The sequence below is a fragment of the Caenorhabditis elegans genome, chromosome V, assembly GCF_000002985.6.
Source record: "Caenorhabditis elegans chromosome V".
Lineage (NCBI taxonomy): Eukaryota > Metazoa > Nematoda > Chromadorea > Rhabditida > Rhabditidae > Caenorhabditis > Caenorhabditis elegans.
The window spans coordinates 4333492-4346546 of NC_003283.11; the positions used below are offsets into that span (position 1 = coordinate 4333492).

Consider the following 13055-nt stretch of genomic DNA (forward strand, 5'->3'; position numbering starts at 1 on the left):
CCAGAGAGTAAAATATATGGTGAAGCCAAAGAGTAAAATATTCTGTGAAGCCAGAGAGTAAAATATATGGTGAAGCCAGAGAGTAAAATATTCTGTGAAGCCAAAGAGTAAAATATTCTGTGAAGCCAGAGAGTAAAATATACGGTGAAGCCAGAGAGTAAAATATTCTGTGAAGCCAGAGAGTAAAATATTCTGTGAAGCCAGAGAGTAAAATATCCTGTGAAGCCAGAGAGTAAAATATTCTGTGAAGCCAGAGAATAAAATATATGGTGAAGCCAAAGAGTAAAATATTCTGTGAAGCCAGAGAGTAAAATATACGGTGAAGCCAGAGAGTAAAATATTCTGTGAAGCCAGAGAGTAAAATATTCTGTGAAGCCAGAGAGTAAAATATTCTGTGAAGCCAGAGAGTAAAATATTCTGTGAAGCCAGAGAGTAAAATATACGGTGAAGCCAGAGAGTAAAATATTCTGTGAAGCCAGAGAGTAAAATATTCTGTGAAGCCAGAGAGTAAAATATACGGTGAAGCCAGAGAGTAAAATATTCTGTGAAGCCAGAGAGTAAAATATTCTGTGAAGCCAGAGAGTAAAATATTCTGTGAAGCCAGAGAGTAAAATATACGGTGAAGCCAGAGAGTAAAATATTCTGTGAAGCCAGAGAGTAAAATATTCTGTGAAGCCAGAGAGTAAAATATACGGTGAAGCCAGAGAGTAAAATATTCTGTGAAGCCAGAGAGTAAAATATACGGTGAAGCCAGAGAGTAAAATATTCTGTGAAGCCAAAGAGTAAAATATTCTGTGAAGCCAGAGAGTAAAATATACGGTGAAGCCAGAGAGTAAAATATTCTGTGAAGCCAGAGAGTAAAATATTCTGTGAAGCCAGAGAGTAAAATATTCTGTGAAGCCAGAGAGTAAAATATATGGTGAAGCCAAAGAGTAAAATATTCTGTGAAGCCAGAGAGTAAAATATACGGTGAAGCCAGAGAGTAAAATATTCTGTGAAGCCAGAGAGTAAAATATTCTGTGAAGCCAGAGAGTAAAATATACGGTGAAGCCAGAGAGTAAAATATATGGTGAAGCCAAAGAGTAAAATATTCTGTGAAGCCAGAGAGTAAAATATATGGTGAAGCCAGAGAGTAAAATATTCTGTGAAGCCAAAGAGTAAAATATTCTGTGAAGCCAGAGAGTAAAATATATGGTGAAGCCAGAGAATAAAATATATGGTGAAGCCAAAGAGTAAAATATTCTGTGAAGCCAGAGAGTAAAATATTCTGTGAAGCCAGAGAGTAAAATATTCTGTGAAGCCAGAGAGTAAAATATTCTGTGAAGCCAGAGAGTAAAATATTCTGTGAAGCCAGAGAGTAAAATATACGGTGAAGCCAGAGAGTAAAATATTCTGTGAAGCCAGAGAGTAAAATATTCTGTGAAGCCAGAGAGTAAAATATACGGTGAAGCCAGAGAGTAAAATATTCTGTGAAGCCAGAGAGTAAAATATTCTGTGAAGCCAGAGAGTAAAATATTCTGTGAAGCCAGAGAGTAAAATATACGGTGAAGCCAGAGAGTAAAATATTCTGTGAAGCCAGAGAGTAAAATATTCTGTGAAGCCAGAGAGTAAAATATTCTGTGAAGCCAGAGAGTAAAATATTCTGTGAAGCCAGAGAGTAAAATATTCTGTGAAGCCAGAGAGTAAAATATACGGTGAAGCCAGAGAGTAAAATATTCTGTGAAGCCAGAGAGTAAAATATTCTGTGAAGCCAAAGAGTAAAATATTCTGTGAAGCCAGAGAGTAAAATATATGGTGAAGCCAGAGAATAAAATATATGGTGAAGCCAAAGAGTAAAATATTCTGTGAAGCCAGAGAGTAAAATATTCTGTGAAGCCAGAGAGTAAAATATACGGTGAAGCCAGAGAGTAAAATATTCTGTGAAGCCAGAGAGTAAAATATTCTGTGAAGCCAGAGAGTAAAATATTCTGTGAAGCCAGAGAGTAAAATATACGGTGAAGCCAGAGAGTAAAATATTCTGTGAAGCCAGAGAGTAAAATATTCTGTGAAGCCAGAGAGTAAAATATTCTGTGAAGCCAGAGAGTAAAATATACGGTGAAGCCAGAGAGTAAAATATTCTGTGAAGCCAGAGAGTAAAATATTCTGTGAAGCCAGAGAGTAAAATATACGGTGAAGCCAGAGAGTAAAATATATGGTGAAGCCAAAGAGTAAAATATTCTGTGAAGCCAGAGAGTAAAATATACGGTGAAGCCAGAGAGTAAAATATTCTGTGAAGCCAGAGAGTAAAATATTCTGTGAAGCCAGAGAGTAAAATATTCTGTGAAGCCAGAGAGTAAAATATTCTGTGAAGCCAGAGAGTAAAATATTCTGTGAAGCCAGAGAGTAAAATATTCTGTGAAGCCAGAGAATAAAATATATGGTGAAGCCAAAGAGTAAAATATTCTGTGAAGCCAGAGAGTAAAATATATGGTGAAGCCAGAGAGTAAAATATTCTGTGAAGCCAAAGAGTAAAATATTCTGTGAAGCCTGAGAGTAAAATATATGGTGAAGCCAGAGAATAAAATATATGGTGAAGCCAAAGAGTAAAATATTCTGTGAAGCCAGAGAGTAAAATATACGGTGAAGCCAGAGAGTAAAATATTCTGTGAAGCCAGAGAGTAAAATATTCTGTGAAGCCAGAGAGTAAAATATACGGTGAAGCCAGAGAGTAAAATATTCTGTGAAGCCAAAGAGTAAAATATTCTGTGAAGCCAGAGAGTAAAATATACGGTGAAGCCAGAGAGTAAAATATTCTGTGAAGCCAGAGAGTAAAATATTCTGTGAAGCCAGAGAATAAAATATATGGTGAAGCCAAAGAGTAAAATATTCTGTGAAGCCAGAGAGTAAAATATTCTGTGAAGCCAGAGAGTAAAATATTCTGTGAAGCCAGAGAGTAAAATATTCTGTGAAGCCAGAGAGTAAAATATTCTGTGAAGCCAGAGAGTAAAATATTCTGTGAAGCCAGAGAGTAAAATATACGGTGAAGCCAGAGAGTAAAATATTCTGTGAAGCCAGAGAGTAAAATATACGGTGAAGCCAGAGAGTAAAATATTCTGTGAAGCCAGAGAGTAAAATATTCTGTGAAGCCAGAGAGTAAAATATATGGTGAAGCCAGAGAGTAAAATATTCTTTTTTACAATATTATACTCCAACAAAAAATGAGCCATGGTTTTTTACGTGAATTTCCAATTTCTAAAAGTTATATTTCATGTGGCACCACGTTTCATATGCTCTTATCACATTTCAAATTTAATTTCTCCCATTTCCCGGATTGTTTTCGATAAATTATCGTGTTTCTCGAATTTTCGCAATCCCTTCAACCAAATTTTCAATGCTGTCTGAAGGTTAGTTCTATTCTGTAATTTATATTCCTTTTTTTTTAATTTTATTCTCCAGTCTATAAAACTCTACTTCTCGCCGTCTGCTGCTTTTCTGCCGTCGATGGATTCCGTAATGTGTGCTCTGGATCCGATTTGAGCGTGAGATCCAACTTGGACGTTAAGCAGCTCAGTGAATTGCTGAAGGAGGATCCGTGTACTCATGTTGCTGGGGATGTTGTGATTGAGAACTTGAGTAAGTTTGCATGCTCGAATTCTATGGGGCCTCAGAAGTATGCCCGATTTGTAAACGCGCTTCACGGCTAATTGAAAAAGCTCCGCCCCGCTAGCAATGGGTCTCGTTAGGTATTTGGCGGTTTTTAATTAGTTGACAATTTTTCTGTTATATTCGTCGTTGTTTTTAATGAAATTAATGCCGAAATTAGTAAAAAATGTTTTTTTTTAACCCCCCCTCCCCCCCCTGAGAATACGTATCGCGCAACACATTTGATTGAAAACATAATTTATTTGAAAATGGAATATAGCTCTCGCTAAGCGAAAATAAATTAATTTAAATATTCAAAAAATTGAGCCCGTAAATCGACATCAGCGCTACAGTAGCCATTAAAAGAATTACTGTAGTTTTCGCTACGAGATATTTTGCGCGTCAAATATGTTGTGCAATAAGCATTTTCAGAATTTTGTGTTCCTGTAGGATGTGTACTTCAAGTGGAAGAAAGGCGAGTTGATTCTCAAAAGTAAAAAAATAGTCTTTGCAACATCGTGTGAAATTTATTTAACAAATCAATAATTCCTCTGGCCTAGGAGCTGAAAATAAGCTGGCCTAGTTTCAGTATTTACGATTTTGCCGTAAATACCTAATGAGACCCAACGGCTAGGGGCGGGCAATTTCATTTTTCCGTGGAGCGCAATTGCACCTCGATTTTAAAAGACGCATTTTTCTACGTCTTCATAATACGTGGCCGCAGTGCATCTTTTTGAAAGTCATCTAATATCAAAAACAAACAAAAATTGTTCGCTGTGAGACCTGGTAGTTCAAAATTCCGGTTCTTTCTCAGCTGACATCGCAATTCCAATTGAAGTCTACAAACGTGTTCGCCACGTGCACGGATCGATAATCATTGCGAACAACACAAATATCAGCTCTCCAATCCATTTCCCGTCTCTCCGGTCCATCAATGCATCGCTTCTTCCGTGCATTTTGGTCCTCTTCAACGAAAACGTCAAATTTTCAGTTGGCGGTCAATTTTCGAAGGCTCTGACCCAACATCCGATAAAGTTTGCGGTTCTTAAAAATAAGAATCGTGTTATTGATATGGTATGTGTGATATGCGTAAGCAAACTCGCTCTACTGAGAATTTCAGAATGATTACAACTTGTGGTATTTGGCGGGACATCCAGCTCGTACATTCCTTATCGACTCGAGTCTCTCCGCAGAAATTTGCCTGGAGGATGGTAATTTTTGGTTTTTTTTGGGCCAACTTACGGTACCCGGTCTCGAAACGACATTTTTGTTGCATTCAAATGGGTGTGCGCCTTTAAAGAGTACTGTATTTCAGAACTTTCGTTGCTGCGGTATTTTCATCGATTTTTTATAGTTTTTTGGTCGAAATGTGTAAAACTTGATCAATAAAACAAGAAACTATGCAAAATCGACGAAGAAGGTTTTCAATTACAGTACTCTTTAAAGGCGCACACCAGTTTGAATTTAGTTTAAAATGTTTCGTGTCGAGACCGGGTACCGTAGTTTTGGCATAAAAAATGTGTTGCGGCTGGCCAGACCACTTTGAATGTCGTGATATCGTAAAAATTTGCAACATTTGGTACTTATTTAAAGTAGGTCTCGCCACGATTTCAGCCATAGCCACAGCTTTTCAACAAATCCTTCTACTCAAACACAGTGAAATTAATTTCAGTATTCAAACCACTCGCCGGAATCATGGGTTTCCTGTTTGTAGCACTTGCTTCCGCGTTGTCTACGATCTTGTTCTATGACCGATCGAACTGATGAACAATCTCTGTACTATTTCATATGGACAATAAAATAGTTTACACACACATAAAGTAATTTGAAAGGCAATTAACGGGGGGTTTCCGGGGAATATATCAAGAAGACAAGTAGCGTGGAATGGAATTAATTAATCATTTCTAATTCTTGGAATCTGACGAAGGAAATGCGTATCCAAGAGCTCTTCCTTGACGACATCAAGCCCTCCGACGAGCTCTCCGTCGAGATAGAGCTGTGGATAAGTTGGCCAATTGGAGAATTTCTGTAAAGTTAATTTGTTAAAGGTGAAGTAGTGCCAGTGGGGAAACTGCTTTAAAACACGCCTATGGTACCACAATGACCAAATATCACCGTAAGAAACTTTATTAAATTTTTTTCTAAATTTTATATGATTTTTTGAAAATTGAAAAAATCTCAGTTTGAGTCGAATTCCAATTTCAACCTCCCGCCAAGTGATTTTAGCGATGGAGCGCGCTTGCTCGTTTTTATTTTTATTTATTGTGTTTTTCTTCTTCTTATTTTCCACCGATTTTTCATGTTTTCAGTGTATTTTTATAGGAAATTTGAAGGAAAAGTCAAGAAAAATGTAATTTATCGATTAAAAATCAAAAATTAAAGGCGTAAAAGCCTGAAATAGTTCAATTCAAAGATTTAAGCCTTTAATGTTGATTTTTAATCGATAAATCACATTTTTCTTGACTTTTCCTTCAAATTTCCTGAAAAAATACACTGAAAACAAGAAAAATCGGTGGAATATAAGAAAAACAATAACAATAAATAAAAACAAAAACGAGCAAGCGCGCTCCATCGCTAAAATCACTTGGCGGGAGGTTCAAATCGGAATTCGACGAGATTTTTTCAACTGAGATTTTTTCAATTTTCAAAAAATCATATAAAATTTAGAAAATTTAAAATAAAAAAATTTTACGGTGATATTTGGTTATTGTGGTACCAAAGGCATGTTTTAAAGCAATTTCCCCATATTTTTCGACAACATTTTTTGAGAGCTAACCTTAAGCCCTTGCCTGACTTCCTCATCCTCCAAGATATCAAAAGTATGATAATCAGCACGAGCCTTGTTCAACAAATCAACGATAGTTCGTGAAAATCCGCACTTTGGTGTCTCCCGATCTCCTTTCATAAATAGCATCAATCTTTGCGATGAGACAAGCTTTTTGAGTCGATCTTCAAGTGATCCCCCCTCACTATTTTCTCCAACTTTCGGAAGTTGCTTGATAAATTGTGGATCTGAAAACTCCTCCTTGACGACATCAAGCCCTCCAATCAATTCTCCATCGAAATAGAGTTGAGGATAAGTTGGCCAATTCGAGTATTCCTTTAATCCTTGGCGAACTGCTTCATCCGAGAAAATGTCGAAGGATCCGAATTTGATTTTATGTGAATTTAAAAGTTCGACAATAGTTCTCGAGAAACCACAACGTGGCGCCGATGGATCTCCTTTCATGAAAACCATGACTTTTTGAGAATTGACCAGCGCACCCAATCTGGCATTTAGAGCTTCCTTTTCTTGTTGTGGAGTCAGTGAAGGTGTGGAAGAGGTTGTAGATGAAGCATCCGATGAGCTCTGGGAAAGGGATCGGCTGGCAACAAGAACAACTTTTGATTGGATCTCTTTTGGCACGAAGCCATCGATTCTGTCGACTTCTTTGCCATTCTGAAATTAATCATTTTTTATTATGAATTGGATGTATTGTAAAATTTCGCTTAAAGGCGCACGGAATTATTCAGATGGGTCTCGGCACGCAGAAAAAGTTTATGGTAGTTATTTCTTGCATTTTTCAACGAAATTACTTTGTTTTAGCGTATTTTATCGTTTTCTTTTCATTTTTTTCTGTTAAAATTTTTAGAAACCAGTTTTTTAGGTACAAATAAACATTTTTAGCAGAAAAATGGAAAGAAAACGAAGCAATTTTTATTGAACATTGCATGAAAAACTACCATAAACTTTTTTGCGCGCCGAGACCCATCTGAATAAATATTTTGTAAAATAGGACTTTTTGGTTTTTTGTTGGTATTTTAACGAAAAAATGATTTCAAAATGTGGTTTTCAGTGGTTTTTAACGTTTTTCAATGACTTTTTTCCTAAAAAAAAGTTCAGAATAAATCGAAACTTTTCTTTGTTTTTTTTCACAAATTTCAATTTCTTGTTTTTTCGTTGCTCACTTACACTAAAAAATACAAGCGTCGGCGCAGCAGTAATCTTGAAATTCAACGAAATTCCGGGCAAAGCTTCAGCGTCAATGAAGGCGGCACGAAGCGGCAGAGCAATTTCAGCGAGCAAATCATCCAGTAGCTGATTAACTTGCTCACAGCTTGGAGCCCACGATGCGTAGAAATGAAGAACAGCTGGAGATGGTTCCTTAATGAACGCAGCAACCTCCTCTCCTGACTTGATTTCTTGAATTGGCATTCTGGAATTTTTTGGCTGGCAATGGTAAAAAGCTAGAAATTTGAATAAAAAAATTAAAAAAATATACGAGAAAGGTAAAATAAACCTTGAAATTTCAATAATGAATAATGAAAAATATGTTTAAAAATTGAAAATATATAATAATTTTCAGAAAAAATATAAAAAAAAACAATGAAATACGGATCGTTTTGAGATCATAATATAGAAAAGAGATGGAATGCATAATACAGGAGAAGATTTCAATGAAAATAAAAATAAATAAATAGAAGAAGTGGATGGAATTATAGTACACATATTCGACAGCTCAATTCTGAAGGTCTCAACGGGATATTGAAGGAGGTGGAAGGCAACCGAATTTTTTGTCCCAAGCCGCGTAGGCATCCAATTGAGAATCGTCGACTGTTGGCCGAACGACACGAGCTGCTTCGGCGAAATCCATTACAGTAACGGCACGAATCTGAAATTTTCATCGATTAGTTGATTAAAACCGGAGCATTTGATGTTTCAGAGCTCGAGTGTTTATCTAATTTTTATGATGACCGAGTGCAAAAATAGAAAATAAATGTGACAATTCGTACGGCAAATGGTAAATAAAAAATAATAAGATTCGTCAGTCATGTGAGAGAGTTGCGAAATTGTTTGTTGTTGTGGCATGACATTTCATAAATTTTCGAAAAGTGTTCATTTTCGGAACATGGAGGTGTTTTATTATGTGGACGGAGGAAAATGAGATTTTTTAAATTGAGGTGCAATCGCGCTCTAACGCTAAACATTGGGTCTCGTTATGTATAAGAGGAACATTAAATTTATATAATGCGTATTGTGCAACATATTTGACGCGCAAAATATCTCATAGCGAAAACTACAGTAACTCTCTAAATGTCTAATGTAACTCTTGTGTCGATTTACGAGATTCATTGTTTCGAAAATCGTACCCGTAAATCGACACACGCGCTACAGTAGTCATTTAAAGAATCACTGTAGTTTTCGCTACGAGATATTTTGCTCGTCGAATATGTCGTGCAGTACGCATTCTCCGAATTCAGTGTTACCGTAATATTGGCGGCAAATTCAAGTTTTTAATTCGATTTTACTGAAATCATCCGTTTATATGCATTTTTTGATTTATTTTCAGTTGCTTTCTGGTTTTCATGCCGAAATGATTCTTGAAAATGCACGTGAAGCTTCGATATTAACGCATAATCAAAAGCAATGGGATTTTTTTTCTTCCTAACGAGACCCAGCATTATGAGGCGGGGCAATTTCAATTGGCCGTGGAGCGCGATTACACCGATCACAAGTGTTTGATATTAATTCAGAATCCTCACATCATCCTTATCAATCGTCTCAATATCGTCTCCAATGTCTCTGATAGGACCCATCGCTGCTTCAGTGCACAATTGCCTCATGTCAGCTCCAGAATAGCCGTCTGTAAGCTCTCTAATCCGCTCCAAATTATGATTTGTGATATCATGACGCGTGCCTACAAGTAGATTCTGCACAATTTGTGTGCGCGACTCTGGCTCCGGAAGCGCAATGTACAGTCGCTTCTGGAAGCGTCGACGAGCAGCTTCATCCAACTCTTGTGGCCGATTTGTGGCACCCAATACAAGAAGCCGTTCATCTGGAGCCGTATTCACACCATCCAACTGTACCAGGAACTCTGTCTTGATGCGCCGTGAAGATTCGTGTTCCGATTCCGACCGGGATGATAGTAACGAGTCGATCTCATCGATGAAGATAACACTCGGAAGTTTCAGACGAGCAACTGAGAACAGAGCACGAACAAGCTTTTCACCTTCTCCAACCCATTTTGAGGTTAACGACGATGCTGAAATATTGAAGAAAGTGGCTTTGCACTGGGAAGCGACACATCTCCCGATCATTGTTTTTCCGGTTCCTGGTGGTCCGAATAGAAGAACACCTTTCGGTGGAGCACGGATTCCGGTGAAGACGTCACTGAAAAAAATTATAATTGTCAATTAAATTTTTGGAGGATTTTTTAAATTGCTTTATTAGACTCAAAATTGTCTGAAAACACCGAATTTTATAATGAAACTTCTTGAAAAATTCTCAAAAAAAAGTTATGACGGCTCAAAAAATGGCTTAAAATTAGTTAAAATTTGAAATTTGACTTGTCAGCGGATGGAAACAATTTTTTTGAAATCACCGTAAAATTTTGAGTATACAGGTCAATTATCTTGCGTTTTCAACTCGATTTAGGTATTTTAAAGTCGATGGACGGCGAGATTAAAATTGTTTTTTTTTACCAAATCTCGCCGTCCATCGACTTTAAAATACCTAAGTGAAGTTGAAAACGCAAGATAATTACATTACATACTCAAAATTTGACGGTGATTTAAAAAAAATTGTTTCCAGCCGCTGCGACATTGACAAGTCGGTCAAATTTCAAATGTTAACTAATTTTAGGACATTTTTTAAGCCTTCATAACTTTTTTTTGAGAAGTTTCCAAGTAGTTTCATCATAAAATTCGGTGTTTTCAGATAATTTTGAGTCTAATAATGCAATAAAAAATTCGACTACACCACCTTTAAAGGAGGTTTTTTTGCGTGTATAGACTAAAAGCACAAAATAAGCGTTCAAAACCTCGTAAAAATAGCTAATTTTATCTAAAATCTCGAATTTCGTCTATTTTTCCTGTCCGCATCAGCTGAAACACTATTTTATTGAATTATCATCCTTTTTAGCATCTTTTGGTGGTTTATATCACATTTTTTCGTCAATTTAGGTTCATTTAAGTCGATAAAAAATTAAACAATTAAATTAAAAACACCTATCGGCTTTAAGTGTACCTACGTCAACAAAATAATGTGAAATAAACCACCAAAAAAAGTGGAAAAGTTGACAAAAAACGAGATTTTAACCAATTTCAGCCATTTTTGAGCACTTTATGAGTCTGAGCAAGCTAAAAACCCGAAAAACCCTTTTTTTCTCCTTTCAGAACGTACGGTCTTTTAAATGGCAGTACAACAATCTCCCGTAATGCTTTTTTCGCTCCTTCCAATCCAGCAACATCAGCCCATCCGATCTCATTGTTCACAGACATAATTTCCGATTCAATCAATGAAATGATATTTTCATCAAAGTGCTTTAGCGTTGGCTCAGCTCTCAATCCACTCATTTTTTCATCTTTTCCACCTCCTTCCGTATCCATTCCCATCGCCTTTCTGATGAGCGGATTGGAGCATCGTTTCGGGATATCCGGTGCTCTTCTGGCCGGTGGTATCCCTGCCAAGCTTCCAATCGATTGGGAACTGGATTGACGATCCAGAGGCACTTGGAACTTGCTATTCTGTGGATCCTGGCCGGCTGCAGTCGTAAATGATGGATAGAGGGTTCCGAGGGTATTTTGGATAGCTGCTCGGTTTTTCGTAGGTGCTCTGAAACGACGCTTTCATTTTTAAAAAAATCGATTAATATTACGGGAACACAAAATTCTGAGAATGCGTACTGCGCAACATATTCGACGCGCAAAATATTCTTTTTATGACTACTGTAGCGCTTGTGTCGATTTACGGGGGCTCGATTCTCGGAAAAAAAACAAAATTTTCGAATTTTGACAGCGATACTCAATTTTTCTTCGTTTTTTTTTCGAATACCATGGTCATTTTTGTGCTTATTTTTAATATTTTATCTATTAATAAATTACTTTAATTGCAAAAAACTCCAATTTTGGCGTTTTTTTGATGAGTAAGCTCATACAGGCGTATTTTTATATTATTTCCCGCCTATTACGGCAATAAACGGGAAATAGTGTTAAAAAAACGCTTGTGGAGTATTAGAGTATTATCATCAAAATGACGCGAATATTGGAGTTTTTTCAATTAAAATAATTTATTAATGGAAAAAAAATATTAAAAATAAGCACAAAAATGATAAAGGAATAGGAAAAAAACGAAGAAAAATTGAATATCGCTATCAAAATTCGAAAAATGTGTCTTTTTCCGAGAATCAAGCCCGTAAATCGACACAAGCGCTTCATTTAAAGAATTACTGTAGTTTTCTTTTTCGCTACGAGATATCTTGCGCGTCAAATATGTTGTGAAATACGCATTCTCAGAATTTCGTGATCTCTTAACGAACCTGGTCTTCTTAAAGTGCGGATTTGAAGCCACCTCGATGCCTTTCAGCGTATTTTCATGCATTTGCCGAATAAAATTCGGATCAGTTCTTCTAGCATTTGTAGGATCCACTATATCGCAGATTTTGTCTCTGATTTTCGTCACTTTATCGTCGCTTCCAAAATCGAAGCCTCGCATTGTGAACGGCTCTTCTCGGCGTTTTTCCTCCTTTGGTTTCGGAATTTCGCCAAGTTTGAAGCTGCTTTTCTCGCCAAGAAACGGTCGACTTTTGAGCTTCCGGGTGTCTTGTTTTTGTGAAAACGACACATCAACGGTTCTATCTTCGTCTTCATCAATTATTATCCCGTCTAGCTCGTCATCCAGACCATTTTGTTGAGAACGAGATTTGAATGGAGGCTGCTGCTGAGCTGAATCCGAAGGTGTCTCCACGACTATTTTTCGACGGGGTTTTCCGATAAAATACGGACTAATCCCATTGCGAGCAAGAGCCGTCGGTGGGTAAAGATCATCGTTATTTTCGCCGGTTTCGGGCCGTTTTCTCATTCCACTGGTCACATTGAGTTTTACCCGTTTTGGAGAATACATAATCTGAAAATAGTGTTTTTTGACCTGAAAACCCCCACAAAAAAATATTCAAAAAGACTGGGGTAACTTGAACAACTTAAAGGCAAAGGAATAATTGAGCTTAAAATTTATATCGTCTAATAAAATAAATCATAAACAATCGGAAGTGAGAGAAGAAAGGTATGGAATGTATCCAAATGGAATTATTCGAATACTGTTGTGCGATCATTTGTCTACTTTTGCTGCTTTCCATTTTCCCATGTGGTGATCTGAAAAATTCGTGTTAAAACTTGAATAATAAGGCGTATTTAATCACCTTGAGAGTTGCCTCTGGCTTCTTAACAGCGGCCTTTCCTCCGACTTGCTTGGTGCACTTGCGGGTGATCTCGGCAGCGATTTGCGAGTAACGCACGTAGTTGAGTCCAGCGGCTCTCCAGGCGACCATTTTCTGAAAAACATGAATAAAAAAGAAATATTGGAAAAAAGCGACTAATTTTGCACAAGAAAACAAAGAAAAACCGCAATTTTACTAATGAAATCTATCGATTTTAGCAATTAGAAAAGCTATTTT

General features: G+C 36.9%; 4 protein-coding genes across 9 annotated transcripts; 1 reads left to right on the forward strand and 3 right to left on the reverse strand.

Moving 5' to 3' along the window:
• Positions 1-3270: 3270 nt before the first annotated feature.
• Positions 3271-5434, forward strand: irld-1 (the record flags this gene model as incomplete). 3 transcript variants are annotated; one of them, NM_001330853.2, is made up of 5 exons in its annotated part: positions 3271-3383; positions 3436-3612; positions 4436-4695; positions 4742-4832; positions 5294-5434. In NM_001330853.2, 5 exons carry the CDS (start codon positions 3371-3373, stop codon positions 5383-5385), a joined length of 633 nt encoding a protein of 210 aa, NP_001317801.1. The 3 variants fall into 3 exon arrangements, with proteins under 3 accessions (NP_001317801.1, NP_001033472.2, NP_001317802.1); NM_001038383.4 differs by lacking the exons at positions 3271-3383; positions 3436-3612 and having other exon boundaries at positions 4693-4695; positions 5294-5385; NM_001330854.3 differs by lacking the exons at positions 3271-3383; positions 3436-3612; positions 4436-4695; positions 4742-4832 and having other exon boundaries at positions 5317-5385.
• glrx-3 (Glutaredoxin 3) lies at positions 5392-7817 on the reverse strand (the record flags this gene model as incomplete). 2 transcript variants are annotated; one of them, NM_001028585.5, is made up of 3 exons in its annotated part: positions 5392-5647; positions 6398-7060; positions 7574-7817. In NM_001028585.5, 3 exons carry the CDS (start codon positions 7814-7816, stop codon positions 5516-5518), a joined length of 1038 nt encoding a protein of 345 aa, NP_001023756.1. In that variant the 3' UTR covers positions 5392-5515. The 2 variants fall into 2 exon arrangements, with proteins under 2 accessions (NP_001023756.1, NP_001023757.1); NM_001028586.7 differs by having other exon boundaries at positions 5421-5647; positions 6411-7060; positions 7574-7816.
• A 122-nt stretch (positions 7818-7939) lies between these two features.
• On the reverse strand, positions 7940-12508 carry figl-1 (the record flags this gene model as incomplete). 3 transcript variants are annotated; one of them, NM_071796.6, is made up of 4 exons in its annotated part: positions 7940-8273; positions 9145-9775; positions 10787-11218; positions 11922-12508. In NM_071796.6, the coding sequence occupies 4 exons, from the start codon at positions 12503-12505 to the stop codon at positions 8136-8138; spliced, it is 1785 nt and encodes a 594-aa protein (NP_504197.1). The 3 variants fall into 3 exon arrangements, with proteins under 3 accessions (NP_504197.1, NP_001317805.1, NP_001317806.1); NM_001330855.3 differs by lacking the exons at positions 10787-11218; positions 11922-12508 and having other exon boundaries at positions 8136-8273; positions 9145-9702; NM_001330856.3 differs by lacking the exons at positions 9145-9775; positions 10787-11218; positions 11922-12508 and having other exon boundaries at positions 8136-8255.
• An 89-nt stretch (positions 12509-12597) lies between these two features.
• Positions 12598-12934, reverse strand: hpo-18 (ATP synthase subunit epsilon, mitochondrial). Its single transcript, NM_071797.8, has 2 exons — positions 12801-12934; positions 12598-12753 (listed from the first exon to the last, which is right to left on the reverse strand). The coding sequence occupies exons 1-2, from the start codon at positions 12927-12929 to the stop codon at positions 12718-12720; spliced, it is 165 nt and encodes a 54-aa protein (NP_504198.1). The 5' UTR covers positions 12930-12934; the 3' UTR covers positions 12598-12717.
• Between the last annotated feature and the right edge of the window lie 121 nt (positions 12935-13055).

What these genes read in the sequence shown, in the direction of transcription:
- hpo-18 (NM_071797.8), bottom strand. Translation starts at nt 12,929, where the DNA reads ATGGTCGCCTGGAGAGCCGCTGGACTCAACTACGTGCGTTACTCGCAA. An exon ending in AGCCAGAGGCAACTCTCAAG is followed by an intron (nt 12,754 to 12,800) that starts GTGATTAAATAC and finishes CGAATTTTTCAG; the next exon opens with ATCACCACATGGGAAAATGG.